This window comes from Nomascus leucogenys, chromosome 25 (genome assembly GCF_006542625.1).
Source record: "Nomascus leucogenys isolate Asia chromosome 25, Asia_NLE_v1, whole genome shotgun sequence".
NCBI lineage: Eukaryota > Metazoa > Chordata > Mammalia > Primates > Hylobatidae > Nomascus > Nomascus leucogenys.
In genome coordinates this window covers 26,599,059-26,617,268 of record NC_044405.1, presented here as the reverse complement: position 1 = coordinate 26,617,268, position 18,210 = coordinate 26,599,059, and the positions used below count along the sequence as shown (strand labels likewise).

Genomic DNA, 18,210 nt, shown 5'->3' with positions numbered 1-18,210 from the left:
ATTTCCCTTCTGCACTGCCCTGGCAGAGGTTCTCCATAAGGGCCCCACCCTGCAGCAAACTTCTGCCTGGGCATCCATGCGTTTCCATACATCTTCTGAAATCTAGGCAGAAGTTCCCAAACCTCAATCCTTGACTTCAGTGCACTGGCAGGCTCAACATCACATGGAAGCTGCCAAGGCTTAAGGCTTGCAACCTCTGAAGCCACAGCCCAAGCTCTATGTTGGCCCCTTTCAGCCATGGCTGCAGTGGCTAGGATGCAGGGCATCAAGTTCCTAGGCTGCACACAGCACAAGGACCCTGGGCCTGGCCCATGAAACCACTTTTTCTTCCTAGGCCTCTGGGCCTGTGATGGGAGAGGCTTCCGTGAAAACCTCTGACATGCCCTGGAGACACTTTCTCCATTGTCTTGCGGATTAACATTCGGCTCCTCATTACTTATGCAAATTTCTGCAGCTGACTTGAATTTCTACTCAGAAAATGGGATTTTCTTTTCTATTGCATTGGCAGGCTGCAAATTTTCCAAACTTTTAGGCTGTTTCCCTTTTGAAACTGAATGCCTTTAACAGCACCCAAGTCTCTACTTGAATGATTTGCTGCTTAGAAATTTCTTACACCAAATACCCTAAATCATCTCTCTCAAGTTCAAAGTTCCACAAATCTCTAGGGCAGGAGCAAAATGCCACCAGTCTCTTTGCTAAAACATAACAAGAGTAACCTTTGCTCCAGTTACCAACAAGTTCCTCATCTCTATCTGAGACCACCTCAGCCTGAATTTCATTGTCCATATCATTATCAGCATTTTTGTCAAAGCCATTCAAAAGGCCAGGCATGGTGGCTCACCCCTGTACTCCCAGCATTTTGGGAGGCCAAGGCAGGCAGATCACCTGAGGTCAAAAGTTCAAGACCGGCCTGGCCAACATGGTGAAACCCCATCTCTACAAAAATACAAAAAGTAGCCAGGCATGATGGTAGGTGCCCATAATCTACTGTAAGCTACTCAGGAGGCTGAGGCAGGAGAATCGCTTGAACCCGGGAGGTGGAGGTTCCAGTGAGCTGAGATTGTGTCAGTGCACTCCAGCCTAGGCAACAGAACGAGACTCTATCTAATTAAAAAAAAAAAAAAAAAAAAGGACATTCAACAAGTCTCTAGGGAGCGCTAAACTTGCTCACATTTTCTTGTTTTCTTCTGAGCCCTCTAGACTGTTCCAGCCTCTGCCTGTTACCCAGTTCCAAAGTTGCTTCCACATTTTCAGGTATCTTTACAGCAGTGCCCCACTCTACTGGTACCAATTTACTGTATTAGTCCATTTCTGTGCTGCTGATAAAGACATACCCGAGACTGGGCAATTTACAAAAGAAAGAGGTTTATTGAACTTGCAGTTTCACATGGCTGGGGAGGCCTCACAATCATGGTGGAAGGCAAGGAGGAGCAAGTCACATCTCACATGGATGGCACCACAGCATTTATTAAGCACCTGCAGCATGACAGACCCTGGGTTCCAGAAAACTGGAGCTTTCTACTTCGGTTTGTTCAATACACTCCTGGCCCTGTCAGTGCTCTGCTCCTAACTCAACCCTGTCCTATGGGTCCCTTGAGCCCCAGACACGCCAGGAGTGAAGGTGCCTGAGCAGACATCATTATGATCCTGTCTGTTCTGCACAGGCCAATGGAGCATTGAGCCAGTGCTTATGTTACTAGTGGTGAGTGTCCAGGTTCTTGGTGTCTTGAACAAAGAATTAGGCAGAACGCACAAACAAAGCAAGAAGAAAATGAAGCAACAAAAGCAGAGATGTATTGAAAATAAAGTACACACCACAGGGTGGGAGCGGGCCCGAGCCTAGGGGCTCAATGGCCCCATTACAGTTTTTTGGGGGTTTAAATACCCTCTAGAGGTTTCCATTGGTTACTTTGGGGGCCCTACGTAAATGAAGAGGATAAAGTAAAGTTACAAAGTCATTTACTCGGCATACACCCTGTGGAGGGGATAGTTCCTGTTAGAATTGAAGTGTGAATCAGCCTTACATTCCTGCCTCCAGACCCAATTTTCCTGCCTCACAGGGCAGGCCACAGAAGCCGGAGAGCAGGCTTTGATCCCGGCGCTGCCCATCATGGGTGGGAATGGAGGGGTGGGTAGGGAGGGGCAGGTCCATCACTTGCCTGAGCCCAGGGCCCCTCTAAGTGCAGGAAGGAGTCACACAAAGTGGTCTCCAGGGCTCTCTCCGAGCTCTGGCCACTGGGGCCTCTCCCCTCTCTGCTCTGGATGACTAGTTAGGACAGGCCTGGGGGATCACCACACGTTCATTTTGTCTGAAAGGAACGTCCTTGCGGGCACCTTGGGGCATCCCCAGCAGGTTCACTCTGCTGGGGAAATTGAAATTGCTCTTCTCTGGGACACACACTGTCAACTTTCTTCCTCCATCGTCTCTGGTTATCACTAGCAAATTTCTAACAACAGCAAAATAGAATCCTGTGCAACACTTTGACACCTCTGACTCTGTTTCCCGCGCAGCAGAAACTTAAGGCGGGTGGAAGACTGACTTGGATGGTGGTGGAAGGAAGGGACGTCTTATAGTGGAGAAGTTTCCCAGGCCTGCCACGAGAGGGCACCCACCTTATGGGAGGGCCGGCCTGTCTGACGCACCAACACAGCCAGAGGACCTGGGCCATGTCCGCTGCGAGAATGCATGCCTAGTATTCAATTAAGAATGCCTGGATCCGCCCAGCCTTACTCTTGCAAACCTCTGTGTGTGTGTGTTGGTGTCGTCTCTCCCTTAAGCCTGAGGCAAACTGATCAGCCTCTGCTAACAGTAGATCAAGTCAACCTGCAGGTGCACTTCAGCACCTGGGGGAGCCATAAAGCTACTGCCCAGCGGCAGCTGCTGATCTGGGCTTGTGAAATGTCCACTGCTCTCCGGACATCCTCTCTTATAAATGAATTCTCAAACTTCCCGAAGAATTGAGAATTATACAGTCCCAAGAGTCAGAAGAGATCTGGGATGGGGGGGCGGTCTAGAGGGGAGAGGATGGTGTTGCTGGTCCAGCCCCCACCCCCAACCTGACAAGCAGCTGTGCAGCTTGGCCTGATGCCCCCACTGTCTGGGACCTCACAGCTCTTGAGGAAGCCATGGCATCCGGGGGCCCCTCTGTAGAAAGTACCCCCATTCCCCACACTGATCAACTAGAACGTACCTCCCCAGAGGATGTCACACCTTGGTGCTCACACTTCATCTCTCTTGTTGCCTTTTGGCCTTCTCTTTCCTAGGCTCGGGCAATCCTGATCCTTCAACTCTCCCCTTAAGGGACAGAGTGTCTGGTCCTCTCCTGCCCCATCCATCTGGTTATCACTAGCAAAATCCTAACAACAGCAAAATAGAATCCATCTAGTCCACTGTTCAATTTCCTGCCCTTGAGCCTGCCCTGGCCTCATGGTGAGGAGGCCCAGCAGCAGCACCGACTGGGAGCCATGGTTGTCAGAGTCAGGGCGTAGGAGTGTGGCTCAAGTCTCCCCCCACCAGGCTAGACCAAAGAGACCTTCTGTCGGGTTCTCCTCCAAGGTTAGTGTTCTGCCTTCTCTGCTTCCCAGACCACTCCCCCAGCCACAGCCTCCGTAGGTAAAGTCCCACTGGGAAACCTTTTTTTTTCTGAGATGGAGTCTTGCTCTGTAGCCCAGGCTGGAGTGCAGTGGCACAGTCTGGGCTCATCGCAACATCCACCTCCCGGGTTCAAGCAATTCTCCTGTCTCAGCTTCCCGAGTAGCTGGGACTAAAGGCACACGCCACCACACCCAGCTAATTTTTGTATTTTTAGTAGAGACAGGGTTTCACCATATTAGTCCGGCTGGTCCCGAACTCATGACCTCAGGTGATCCACGCGCCTCGGCCTCCCAAAGTGCCGGGATTACAGCGTGAGCCATCGCACCTGGCCTGGCAACCACTTCTTGACTGGGCCTTGTGCTTTTCAACTCCATGCTAGGTACCCAGTGACTCAACAGATTGGACATTTGATCAATGCACATTATTAAGAGTTAGCACCGTTGGCTTCATATTCTGTTTCATTTTTTAAAGTGTGTTCCCCCATTTCCCTCCAGTCTCTAGGAAATCATCAGACCCTGTTCTTTTGCTTGCTCCTACCTGGCCCCGCCAGAAGGCAGCTTTAGCGCCGACTGCTCCACTGCACCCTACCTGCTAGTTTCAGGCTTCTCGCCAAAATACAAAACATGGCAGAGCAGTGTCTGCTAGAAATGAGTTTATTACAAACAGAGGAGACAGGGCTCCAACAGGACTCACACACATGACACTCATGCTCCTGAAACACTGGGTTTGTGAAGGGACATTATAAAAACCAAGAAATAAGCTGTGATGCTCAGCACGTGTCAGTTTCTAAGAACACAGAGAAGGGGAGAGCTGTAAGGTGGAGCGATTCTGAGGGCTGAAAATCCCTTTCCCAGTACGAAGCCAGCATCCTTCATCCCCGCCAGCTCGTGTGCATCTGAGGGTGGGGCTGTCTTCATGCCGGAAACCAAACTGCTCTCACAGCTTCTTGCTAAATCGCCATGGCTAATGGATAAGCAGAGACTGACTAGCAAGTCTGACTACTGAGCACTCAAGTAGTCTGTCCAGTGGCTACCCGGGAATGGGGGCAGACGGTGTGAGTGCACATCTACGGGGCTGGACAGAGAGCGTGGTTAACCGGGGAACTGGGCGAGCCGGCGCCGAGCCTGCGTCAGCCGTGCAAGCCGCTCCTTCAGGAACTTCCGCTTGTCGCTGGTGTCGCTCCGCTCCTTCAGAAGCCAGCTGTAGGTGTCCTTGTCCTGCAGGAGCTGCAGCATGGCCTTCTGAAGCTGCTGGCCGTACGTCTGGAGCATGAAGAACTGGATGATCAAAGGGATGTGGCTGGAGATGCGCTTGCTGGCCTCCTGGAAGGAAAGAACAGTTCACAGGAGGGCGGAGGGGACACTGTGAGGAGGGGACTCTGACCTCACCATGTGCACATGAGGATATCCAGATTCTCAATGAGGGAGACCCTCCCAGGGCAAGGACCTTCCCCTGGGTTTCAAACCCATCAATCTCCTCCATGGTGGTGGCAGAGAGGAACTATGCACAGTGCAGAGAATGTCCCAGCTATGAGTCATATTCCCACCAGCTTTTCCTGACCATTAAATGGGTACTTATGATGGAAGAAGGCAAAATATGCTCTATAAAGGTAAGCATGCAGACAGTGCAAAAACTGCATTTGCAGACCAGCCTGGTCAACATGGTGAAACCGCGTCTCTACTAAAAATACAAAAAGTAGCCAGGTGTGGTGGCGGGCACCTGTAGTTCCAGCTACTCAGGAGGCTGAGGCAGGAGAATCACTTGAACCCCGGAGGCGGAGCTTGCAGTGAGCTGAGATTGCATCACTGCACTCCAGCCTGGGCGACAGAGCAAGACTCCGTCTCAAAAAAAAAAAAAGAAAAAAGAAAAAAACTGCATTTCCAAATTATTTACAAGCCTGCCAAAGAGATTTGAAGGTTTCTTTTTCTTTTTAATCAACACTCAAATGACTCAGCAGAAAAGACATTGGGCTTTCAAAAGCCAGAGAATGGAGCTGTCCGAGTTATATGCATGTAGACGTTTTCCACCTCTTCCTTTCTCCCTCCCCAAGTCCCACCTATTAGCAAAACTTTTTTCTTTCCCAGGATGGGTGGATCTCTCAGGAAGTTGCAGTGTACTGGTCCCTCCGCAAGGTTCTGGTATCTTCTCTATAAAACAGGGCTAATGTGAGGCACTGGTCTCATGGGGTGGTTAAAAAGATTAAAGGAGTTAAAAGATGCAAGTTCAGAAAGATGGCAGGCATGTTAATAAGTACTCAGTATTGGTGAGACTGAGGCAGAACTCCCAATCCGTGTTCTGTGACCAGAGTGACCGAGAGGCGGGGTGGTCACCACCTGGACATGGGGGGAAGGAGACAGGACCAGGCCGAAGGCAGGCGTTCAGGGCAATGCTAGAGCCCCAGATGGGGGCAGACAGTGTGAGTACTCACCAGGAGAACTGATGAGAATCAGCTGCAAAACTGCTACAAACAGTAAGAGTCAGCAGGGGTGTGAGGTGTGGCACTGATACATCTAAAGCTCATATACCAAAATCACATCTACCACCACCAAACAGGAGACATAGAGGGAGAAAAACCCCTTTACAGTACACAACGATGAGAACATGTAGGCATAAACCTCGGAGATGTGCACCTTATACAAAGAAAACTTTAAAATACTCCTAAGGCCCCGGCAAAAGGAAGCCTTAAAAACGGAAAGACTTGGGAGGCCGAGACGGGTGGATCACGAGGTCAGGAGATCGAGACCATCCTGGCTAACACGGTGAAACCCCGTCTCTACTAAAAATACAAAAGATTAGCCGGGCGTGGTGGAGGGCGCCTGTCATCCCAGCTACTTGGGAGGCTGAGGCAGAAGAATGGCGTGAACCTGGGAGGTGGAGCTTGCAGTGAGCCGAGATCAGGCCACTGCACTCCAGCCTGGGTGACAGAGCGAGACTCTGTCTCAAAAAAAGCCAAACAAAACAAAACAAAACAAAAACCGGAAAGACTAGGGCCGGGCATGGTGGCTCACACCTGTAATCCCAGCACTTTGGGAGGCTGAGGCCGGTGAATCACTTGAGGTCAGGAGTTCGAGATTAGCCTGGCCAATATGGTGAAACCCCATCTCTACAATAAAACCACCACCACCACCACCACCACCACCACAAAACTTAGCAGGGCATGATGGTGTGTAACTGTAGTTCCCAGCTCCTTGGGAGGCTGAGGCTGGAGAATTGCTGGAACCTGGGAGATGGGGGTTGCAGTGAGCTGAGATCGAGCCACTGCACTCCAGACTGGGTGACAGAGCGAGACTCTGTCTCAAAAAAAAAAAAAAAAAAAATTCAATAAAAAACCGGAAAGGCTGAAGATGTTCTTGGAAAAAGACATGGTGTCAGCAAGACGTCAGCTCTCCCCACAGAGGGCTATGCAGTGAATGCAAACCCAGTACATACAGCAGCAGTTCTCCTCGTTCATGAGAAACTGGACACACTAATTCTGAAATTCATATTGAAACTGAACAAACACAAAGAGGCAGAACATCTCTACATAAAACCAAGTGGGAACTCAGGTAACTGGACACCCATGTTCTTAGCAGCACTATTTACAACAGCTAAAAGGTGAACAAGCCAAGTATCCACGGATAAAATAAATGGGTAAAAATAATGTGGTGTATCTATCAACGGAACAGGATTCTGCCTTCAATAAAAAGGAGTGAACCTGTAATCCCAGCACTTTGGGAGGCTGAGGTGGGAGGACTGCTTGAGCTGTCAAAGTCGAGTTCAAAGACCAACCTGAGCAACACAGGGACCCCCCGTCTCTACAAAAAATTAAAAAATTACCCGGGTGCGGTGGTGCATGCCTGTGGTCCCAGCTACTTGGGCAGCGGAGGTTGGAGGATGGCTTCAGCCTGGGAGATTGAGGTAGCAGTGACCTAGGATCACATTGCTGCACTCGAGCCTGGACAATAACAGTGAGGCCCTGTCTCTAAAAATAATGATACACTTTGGAAGGCCTAGGCGGGCGGATCGCTCGAAGTCAGGAATTCGAGAACAGCCTGGCCAACATGGTGAAACCCCGTCTCTACAAAAAATACAAAAATCAGCCAGGCGTGGTGGCACATGCCTGTAATCTCAGCTACTCGGGAGGCTGAGGCAGGAGAATTGTTTGAACCCAGGCAGGGGGAGGCTGCAGTGAGCTGAGATCACACCATTGTACTCCAGCCTGGGCGACAGAGCAAGATTCTGTCTCATAATAATAAATCAATAGGCGTGAAACTCTGACACTTGCTACCACCTAGATGAGGACATGGTGCCACATGAAGTAAGCCAGTCACAACTCCTATGAGGTACTTAGGTTAGTTGAATTCACAGAGACAGACAGTAGGATGGTAGCTGTCAGGGACTCGGGGGCGGGGAATGGGGAATGCGTTTAATGGGGACAGAGTTTCAGCGTGGGAGGGTGATAGGGTCCTGGAGGTGGCTGCTGGTGATGCTGGCACAACATAAATGTACTTAATGCCACTGAACTATGTACCCCAAAATGGTTAAGATGGCAAAATAGACATGATGAATATTTCTGCACAATTTAAAGAAAGAAAAAGTGAGGGTGATATGGGGGTGCTGGCTGCACTAGAGAGTGATGTACCAGTGTGACCTTGGTGACACTGGCGGATGAAACGAAGGAAAACAGGGCTGAAGACAGGATGCAGACAGGACCCAACGCAGAGGGGAAGTGAGTGCCTGAGCGGGCGTGTGGAGTACCAGCGGGAACTAGACGACCCTTCCAGGATGGGACTGGGACCTCTGCTGCCATCTGGATCCTGCCTCATTCTTGACATCAAAGAACTCCAAATGGACCAAAGGTATCATGCAACAGTTAAAATAAGAAATTACTTAAAGAAAATATTGTCCACCTCATTTATCATCTCAGGGAGACAAAGTCCTTTTAAAGTATGACAAAAACCACTGGGGCCCAAATCCAACTCGAGTTTTCTGCTCTAGAAAACTTGAGCATAGTCTAAAACCACCATAGACAAAAATGACAGAGCAAATGATAAAATTCAGATTGTCTGCATCAGAAATCGCAGAGGTCTACTATCTCACCGAGAAGCTCCTCCTGGATGAACTGTTTGCTGAGCAAGAAATAGAAATAACTCTCAACACACAAAAAGATGCACCACCTTGTTGTCATAAGAGAATGCCAATTAAAATTGTAATGAGATGTCATTTTCACCTATTAGGCTGTCAAAAAAACCCCAACAAGGCCGGGCGCGGTGGCTCACCGCCTGTAAACCCAGCACTTTGGTAGACCGAGGCGGATGGATCACAAGGTCAGGCGTTCAAGACCAGCCTGGCCAATATGGTGAAACCCCGTCTCTACTGAAAAAACAAAAATTAGCCGAGTGTGGTGGCACGTGCCTGTAGTCCCAGCTACTCAGGAGGCTGAGGCAGGAGAATTGTTTGATCTCAGGAGGCAGAGGTTGCAGTGAGCCGAGACTGCGCCACTGCAGTCCAGCCTGGGCGACGAGTGAGACTCTGTCACCAAAAAAAAAAAAAAGAATAAAAAAAATAAAAAACCAACAACTTTAGTGCAGACTAAACTGGCCAGTGTGGATGAAGCAGGCCTTCTCTGGGTCATCTTTATCGGTCTAAAACAAGCCATCCTTTCCACAGCTGTGATGGTCTGTTTCATGTGTCAACTTGGCTAGGCTCGAGTCCCCAGTGATTCCATCAAACACGAGTCTAGGTATTGCTGCGGAGGCATTGCTGCAGAGGTATTGCTGCGGAGGTATTCCGTAGATATGGGTAACATGTGTAACCCACGGACTTTAAGTGAAGGAGACCATTCTCAATGATGTGGATGGGCCTCATCCAATCAGTTGAGGGTCTTAAGAAGAAAAATGAGGTTTCCCTACAAAGAAGAAATTCTGCCTGTGGACACAGCCTTAGCTCCTGCTGCAATTTCTGGCCTGCTCTCCCTGCTGGCCTGCCCTGGGATTGCGGACTTACCAGCTCCCAAAATGGCAGAAGCCAATTCCTTGAAATATATATATATATATTTCTTTCTTTCCTTCTGTTTTTTTTTTTTTTTTTTTTTTTGAGATGGAGTCTCGCTCTGTCACCCAGGCTGGAGTGCAGTGGTGTGATCTTGGCTCACTGCAACCTCTGCCTCCTAGGTTCAAGCAATTCTCGTGTCTCAGCTTCCCAAGTAGCTGGGACTACAGGCATAGGCCACCACGCCCAGTTAATTTCTTTGTATTTTTAGTAGAGACCGGGTTTCACCATGTTGGCCAGGCTGGTCTCAAACTCCTGGCCTCAAGAGATCCACCCACCTCAGCCTTCCAGAGTGCTGGGATTACAGGCGTGAGCCACCATGCCTGGCTGAAATATATTTCTTTATATACATATATCTGTGGTTCTGTTTCCCTGCACAATCCTAATGTACCAGGAATCTCATTTCTGGGAATTGATGCTTCCAGATACATGATATACAAACAAGCCTATTCACAGCAACACGCCTGCATTAGCAAAAGACTGCAAACAAACTGTCCGCTTAAAGGGAGCTGGCTCAATATACCACATCCATAAAATGGGATACTCAGCAGCCATTGAAAAGAACAAGGCAGCGCCATCAGAACTGAGGCAGAACAATCTCCCAGGTACAGCAAAAGAGGCAGGGTAAAGAGCAGCATGTCCACTCCTCTGCGAACCTTTGTGTAAAAACCATTATAAAATGTACGTGCACGGGAGCTTTTGAGTGCATGAGTCCGCCTCGGAGGACAGAAACGAACCTGGAGAAGGGCTGCTTCTGTCCAGGGAGCTGCTTGGTTCGGAGACTCCTTTGCCATTGTCACTCATCCTATTGTCTGGGTTCTGTGCATGTATATGCCTCACCTACTCTCAAGGTAACTGTTCATTCTAGGAGGCAGTGGAAGCAGCAGACAGGTGTGAGCCTGGCTGCAGGAGAAGCTGCTGCGCATGCCTGTCTTCCCCTTCACTGGCTTCACGCATGTGCGTGCAGCTCCCAGTGTCTGGAGGAATGGATGTTGAGCCTCGGTTTAGAGCCTTGCTGCTCAAAGTGTGGTCTCCATCCAGTAGTATGGCGACCCCTGAGAGCCCATTAGAAATGCAGAGGCAGGGCATGGCGGCTCACGCCTGTAATCCCAACACTTTGGGAGGCTGGGGCAGGCAGATCACTTGAGGTCGGGAGTTCAAGACCAGCCTGGCCAACATGGTGAAACTCCATCTCTACTAAAAATAGAAAAAAATAGCTAGGCATGGTGGCAAGGTGCCTGTAACCCCAGCTAATTGGGAGGCTGAGGCAGGTGAATTGCTCGAACCCAGGAGGTAGAGGTTGCAGTGAGCTGAGGTTGTGCCACTGCACTCCAGCCTGGGTAATGGAGTGAGACTTGGTTTCAAAAAAAAAAAAAAAAAAAAAAAAAAAGAAGGGCAGAATCTCAGCCTCATCCTGACCTGCAATCAGCATCTGCATTTCCACAAGATCCCAGGAGGCCTCTGTGCTGGGTGGAGTTTGAGAGGCACTGCTTTAAAGCATCCAGATAGTAAGGCAATGGGGACATCTGATAAACCGAGAGATTACAATTTGCTTTACCTCCTCAGGTGTTTACACATCCCAAGGGCTCTACCTGAGTTGTGCCTGTGTTCACTGCCTCTTTCCCTAGGATGAATTAGATTGTACTTCAGGTTAACTGACTCGTGCAGTATCAACCAAAGCATGTGTCTACGAGATAGCTTCCATTTAGTCTGCTACCATTGCATTCCAATGCTGCACTAAGGAACTTGTTGTAAACCAAAAATAAAATCCTATGCCTTCCAGCCAACTCAGCAGACCCCCTCTTGGCCAAGTGGACCCCAGAGAAACCTGAAAATCTGAATTCCTGGCCGTAACGGGAAGAGAAGCCAGGCCCTTTTGGAGTTTAGGTTGAAATTGAGATCATAAGTTGGCCAAAAAGACTCTGGGGTAGTAAGATACCATATTATAAAGTCATGCAAGGCAGGGGTTAAGTCACACACACCCCACAAACCATAAAATCTGCTTGGGTGAGTTTTCATGAACTCAGTGTAAAGTGGCTTACTTTCCAACCCGACTCTGGTATAGCATCACAAGACAGATTGCAGACCCTAAAGGAAATACAAATATTTTACCTAAAAATATATTTTTTGGACATATTTTGAAACAGCTGTACCAGGACCGACAGATCGAAATGGCCCTGCCATGTTTTGTGGGGGAGAATTCACACCTGTAGAGAATCTCCATCAATGCAGTCAGACCTCTCCCCTTTTAGGCCTTCCCTGAATCTACGAGAGATTAACTGAGAGGCTGCTGCCTCTAAGGCCTGAAAAGAAACATTTACCATTTATTCTCTCTGAAGGCTGCTACCCAGAGTCTTCATCTACATACCTTTGGCCTCTAACACTGCCTTTAACTCAGGCATTTCTTTCTATTGATGTCAAGTCTGTAGACAAAGTTTAACTCTTTCAAGCAAATGCCAACCAGAAAATCTCTGAACACACCTATGACTGGTAAGCTCCCCCTCCTTCAAGGTGTCCTGCCTCTTTAGGGAGGGCAGGTACACCTCCCATGTATTGATTTATGATTTTACCTACAATTCCTGCCTCCCTAAAATGTATAAAATCAAACTGCATCCTGACAGCCTCAGGCACACTTCCTCAGGACCTCCTGAGACTGTTCCCAGAGCCACGGTCCCTCATATTTGGCTCAGAATAAACCTCTTTCAAATATTTTAACAGAGTTTGGTTTTTCCATTAGCAATCCATGATCATCATCCACACTCATCTCCTGGAATATGCACTAGAATCTATGAGGAGACACCATTTTACAAAGAAAGCTGAGGCTCAGAGAGGTTAAGTAACTTGGCCAGACCTAGACAGCCATCAAAACCAGATGTCAGTGGCTCTAAGCCACCATCTCTCTGTCTGAGGTTGAGCTGCTTCTATGGAGGCGATATGGTTTGGCTGTGTCCCCACCCAAATCTCATCTTGAATTGTACGCCCATAATTCCCATATGTTGTGGGAGGGACTCAGGGGGAGATAATTGAATCATGGGGCAGTTTCTCCAATACTGTTCTCATGGTAGTGAGTAAGTCTCATGAGATCTGATGTTTGATAAGGGGAAACCCCTTTCACTTGGCTCTCATTCTCTCTCTTGCCACCGCCACCAGGTAAGAAGTGCCCTTTGCCCTCTGCCATGATGGTAGAAGGCCTCCCCAGCCACGTGGAACTGTAAGTCTGTTAAACCTTTCTTTTGTAAATTGCCCAGTCTCAGGTATGTCTTTATCAGTAGCATGAAAATGGACTAATACAGGAGGCTAACAAGGAGGTAAACGACAGAGCTGACCAACGTCACCTACAGAGAGAGCAAGACTAAAGAGAGAGGCGTTCAGAAGAAAAGGAAAGAATGGAAGCTGCCATCCTGAACCATGCGAAGACGTACCTGGTGATAGGCCATCAGGTGCTGAAAGAGCTCCTCCATGGAAGCGTCTGTTGTCGAGCTGGACTGGAAAACCCCCAAATCCCAGGGTTTCTTCTTCTTTTCTTCTTCCATCTCCTTCTCTCTGACCTTCTGCAACGCACCCCTATATACCTGGTCCTGGCAGTAGACAATCTGCTCCATCTGGAAGTGGAGGCGGATCAGCTTCTCACCTTCTCTCTCTTGTTCTGCTCTAATGTCTTCAATTTTGGACTACAGTAAAAAAAAAAAAAAAAAAAAAAAAAAAAAAAAAAAAAAAAATACACAACTCAGTTTCCCTCAAGACACAAATTCCTGAGTCACAGGAAAGTAGGTAAGAAGTCTGTAAATACCAGGTTTACCCACTGTGAGTGAAACAGCACGTTTCCTGGAACAGCCCTCTGGGCCACGCCCTGGTGTATCTAAGGCATGTTTCTAGCCCTGGCTGAGGGTCAGAGCTTCCCAGGAGGCTTGAGCCACAGATGGGCCGGACCCCCATCCCGGGGCCTGGGGACCTGCACAGGCTTGCTTTCAGGCCCCGTAACTCAGCTTCTTTCCTTTCTCTTTTAGGGGCTTCTATATCTGATGGCAAGGATTGTCATAGCCATCAGATAATCCACAGGGATGAGCAGGGGAGCCATGTTTAAGTCAGATAAATTCTGTTTTATGTTCCCGGGGTTTAGAGAAACTGGTTGCCAAAACCTGAGGAGGAGAAACTTCACCCCTGGACCCTCCAGGCCTTGATGAGAGGCACAGTGCACAGTGGCAGGTGCATCCTAAACACCTTACTCCATGTCCATCTCGACCTTCTGAGGAAGGCCTTATTAGTCTCATTTTATGAATGAGGAGTCAGGGGCACAGCCTGGAAGTGGCACATCCCAAGGCCTCCAGCTGGTGAATCATGGGGTCAGGCTCCTCATCTGTGCCGGGGACGCCTGTTTCTAAGAGTGGCTAAGTCTGGTCTCCCGGCCCAGTCTGTCCCCCAGGCTCATTTCCTGTAGGCTCTTTCCTCACTCTGGATGGGAAGACTTTTTTTTTTTTTTTTTTTTTTTTGAGACAGGGTCTTGCTCCATCACCTAGGCTGGAGTGCAGTGGTGTAATCTCGGCTCACTGCAACTTCCGCCTCCTGGGCTCAACCGATTCTAAAATGTCAGCCTCCCAAGTAGCTGGGACTACAGGCATGCACCACCATGTCCAGCTACTTTTTTGTATTTTTAGTAGAGATGGGGTTTTGCCATGTTGGCCAGGCTGGTCTCAAACTCCTGGCTTGAAGTCATCTACCGGCCTCAGCCTCCCAAAGTGCTGGGATTACAGGCTTATCATGCCCACTCGGGCCAGAAAGATTCTATTTTTATATGTAGCTTCCTCAGTGAGTTTTTGGATTTGGAGCCATTGCTCTTAGATATGATAATCTTCTCCACTAACTGTGGATCTCTTGTTCTATGCATTTAAGCAATCCCTCCTTTATTGCTTTTAACCAGACATCACCGGTAACATCAGAAAAAGCACTAGTGAGTGATGTTATTTGCTGCTCTAAATGTATACAATAAAGTTGAAATAATCCTCATCCAAGAAATCTGTTTTCTAGTGTCAAGCTTAATTTTTTTTTTTTTTTTTAAATAACACATGGTTGGTTTTACCTTGGCGGTTCTGTGGAGGTTAAAAAATTCTTCAAAATTTTTTATCGAAACATCTGTGAAAGCAAGCCGGACCATATCTAATCAAAGAGAGAAAAATAATTCAATGTTGGTAGGATCATTTGTTCTCTTCCTAAGATGCAAAAAAAATATGAGGATCAAATAGTATGAAGTAAAGTTTCCCCTCTCCCTGCTCCCTTCTTCTCTTTACCATGAAAAAGGAAGGCGTGGTCTTTTTGCTTAATAACTTGCTGGGAGAATCTTAAAAGCAAATGACCCCTGGCATACACTTATTTGATATTTAAACTTTTTATCCTAAATAGTTGCAAAGAATGTAATTTCCGTTAAATTATAAATATTAATATTTTATAACACAACTCAATATAAGTCAAATCACTCTTAAATATATCAATGGAATTTGAATGTCTACATTATCCATTTGAAAAACATACAAGAACAAGCTCTTATTTAGATTAAAAAATTTATATTATTTATCTTTTATTTTTGAAACTCATTTCTATTCTACTTCCTCACAGAATTTTATTGTAATACAATGTATAGTATCTTTATGATTGAAAACCTCTTATGGATCTCCATGTCATACATTTCTGAAAAATAAATAGGTATATCTATATTGATTTTTATGACTATAAGGCTCTAAGTATTACAAACTTTCCTCTGGAATGAGTTAAGAGTCTACAATGGACCAAAACAACATGATTGCAGGTTTTGGTATATGATTATTAGGGCTAAAAGGTCAATTTTACTGGAAATACACCTCTGAATGAGCTGTTCTGAGGCTATCTCCAGCTCCTTAGTTCATGGATCCATGAGTGATTATTAATTACTGCTAAGATGAGGCAGCTGAAGTGTGAGTAAGGACGCTGTCAGTCAAGGAGAGGATGAAGAAGAGAGATTCAATAACATCTGGAAAATCAAGAAAGCAAAGCATTTCAAGAAGGGGGTGGATCCACAGTAGGATCTAGTTTCCTACCTATCCGTGACACACCTAGATTCCTACAGCACTCTAAAAGGCTCCAAACACGTCTACATGTGTAGTTATGTCACCATCGGCTTTACTCCTCAGAGACTTCAAATAAACAGCCGATTTTGAGTGTGAATTTTGAGTATGAAGCCAGCAGAGCAGTGGAACAGGGTGGAGGTGTGGTATGACAGGAAAAATAGAAATATTTTGTCTTTGTCCCCATTTCCTAACACATAGCCCCTACATCTCTTGGAATGTCTGGCCTTAGGAGTATCTCGTGTTTTTAAGAGATGATGCCTGGTGGGCCCCTACATAGCTTCAGGATTGGGGCCAGGCACTAGAAAGACCAAGCCTTGGCTAGAAACTTAGAACTTCCAGCTCCACAGAGGAGGGAGGGCCTGGAGATTGAGTCAATCCTCCATCATGCCTTCCTGATGAATCCTCCATAAAACCTTCTCAGTGGTGAGGTTCTAAGAGCTCCCTGGTTGATGACCACATCCTTGTGCCATGAGGGTGGTACCCCCACCCCCGTGGGGACAGAAGCTTCTGTGTTCAGGCCCCTACTATGTGCCTCTTCAACAGCTTCATTTGTGCCCCTTATCAAATCCTTTCTAATAGACCAGTAAATGTCAGTGAAGTGTGTTCCAGAGTTCTTGGTTGACCTGAGGAATGGATCGCAAGAACCTTGATTTATAAACAGTCCGTCAGAAGAATGGGAGGTCTGGGGCTTGTGACCGGCATTTGTAGTTGGGGCCAGTGTTATGGGACTGAGCCCTTAAGCTATGGGGTCCACACTGACTCAGGGTAGTTAGTGCCAGAATTGAATTGAATTGTTGAACACCAACTTGGGATCTGGAGAATGAGAGGTTTGCTCGTTGGTGTGGGATGCACCCCAGGAGGAAAGTGCTGAAGTTTGGTGCTGGCTTTGGTTCGAACCTTTCCCTTCTTTAGAAATCAATGCTCAGAAGTGAAACTAAGCACTCACCCGTCACGGTGTGTAGCATATCCACAGCCGGCTCTTCCAGCGCCTTGATTTGCTGTTTCACGATTGTCTCAAATGTCCTGAAATTCACAAAGCCTGGCAGCTCTCTACCACGATACTGATTTTCAAATTTCTGGATTTTTCTACTCAAAATTTTATGGCCTATAGCAGGAAAAAAAAAACCTCTAAATTATTTTACAAAAATAATCTTGCACATTTTTCTAAACACAATAGCATTCTAAATTTTCTGAAAATATAAATGGCAAGAAAAAGTGGTATCAAAACAAATCTAACTGGTAAACTAAAAATATCCAGGGATTGCACACACACACACACACACACACACACGCCAGATCTCAAGATAATTTTCCTTAGTCATCTAAGGAAGGAGAGTGCAGAGCCAGGTACAATGCCAGGAACCCGCACATGCAGAAACTTCGACTAAGACCCTTTTTTTTCATTTGTTTGTTTGTTTGTGACAGAGTATCGCTCTGTCGCCCAGGCTGGAGTGCAGTGACGTGATCTCAGCTCGCTGCAAGCTCCACCTCCCGGGTTCACGCCATTCTCCTGCCTCAGCCTCCCGAGTAGCTGGGACTACAGGTGCCCACCACCACACCCGGCTAATTTTTTTGTATTTTTAGTAGAGACGGGGTTTCACCGTGTTAGCCAGGATGGTCTCGATCTCCTGACCTCATGATCTGCCCGCCTCGGCCTCCCAAAGTGCTGGGATTACAGGCGTGAGCCACCGTGCCCGGCCAAGACCCCTTCTTAAAAACGTACTCGAGTATGAAGTTTTGTGAATCCAATTTTAGTTTTACCAAAGAAATTGTACCATAATACATTCCTTGCCCTCAACTGCATGCCCATTAGAAATGAGCATGAACACTTTCTGGAATTAACAATACATCACATATTCATGCGTCGAAAGTGTTGCCATGTGTAGAAAGTGTTTACAAGTCAAATGGGATAACAGAGTAAACCAGGCACATCAACTTGTATGAATGTGCTACAGTAGCACTGTTCACTGTGTGAGATGCTGCATTTTCCTTTAAACTTTTGGAATTATCTGTACTCCCAACAGTCCACACCATAGAGAGTTAGCCCCATCATAAGTCCAGAGGGTTTGAGTTCCTTTTTGAATGGTAATCTAGAACACTTTTTTAGTCAGAAAATCATAAGGATTTTTCTAACTGAGATGTCATTTACATAGTATAAAATTCACTCTATTAAAAATATATGGTTCAGGCCAGGCGCGGTGGCTCACGCCCATAATCCCAGCACTCTGGGAGGCTGAGGCCAGTGGATTACCTGAGGTCAGGAGGTCGAGACCAGCCTGGCCAACATGGTAAAACCCCATCTCTACTAAAAATACAAAAATTAGCCAGGTGCCTGTAATTCCAGCTACTAGGGGGGGTGGAGGCTGAAGCAGGAGAATCGCTTGAATCTGGGAGGCAGAGGGTGCAGTGAGCCGAGACCGAGCCACTGCACCCCAGCCTGGGCAACAGAGCGAGACCCTGTCTCCAAAGAAAAAGAAAAAAAAAGTG

The 18,210-nt window shown here is 47.3% G+C and overlaps 1 protein-coding gene across 5 annotated transcripts in view; it reads right to left on the bottom strand.

Moving 5' to 3' along the window:
• Positions 1-4,230: 4,230 nt before the first annotated feature.
• MX1 (MX dynamin like GTPase 1) overlaps positions 4,231-18,210 on the bottom strand; it is a 36,281-nt gene continuing 22,301 nt past the window's right edge. For 4 of the 5 annotated variants that reach the window (XM_030805968.1, XM_030805970.1, XM_012501726.2 and 1 more), the window contains 4 exons: positions 16,670-16,828; positions 14,703-14,779; positions 13,048-13,296; positions 4,231-4,917 (listed from right to left, as the gene is read on the bottom strand). In XM_030805968.1, the coding sequence (XP_030661828.1) occupies positions 4,687-4,917; positions 13,048-13,296; positions 14,703-14,779; positions 16,670-16,828 (716 nt within the window). In that variant the 3' untranslated portion in view covers positions 4,231-4,686. 5 annotated transcript variants of the gene reach the window in all.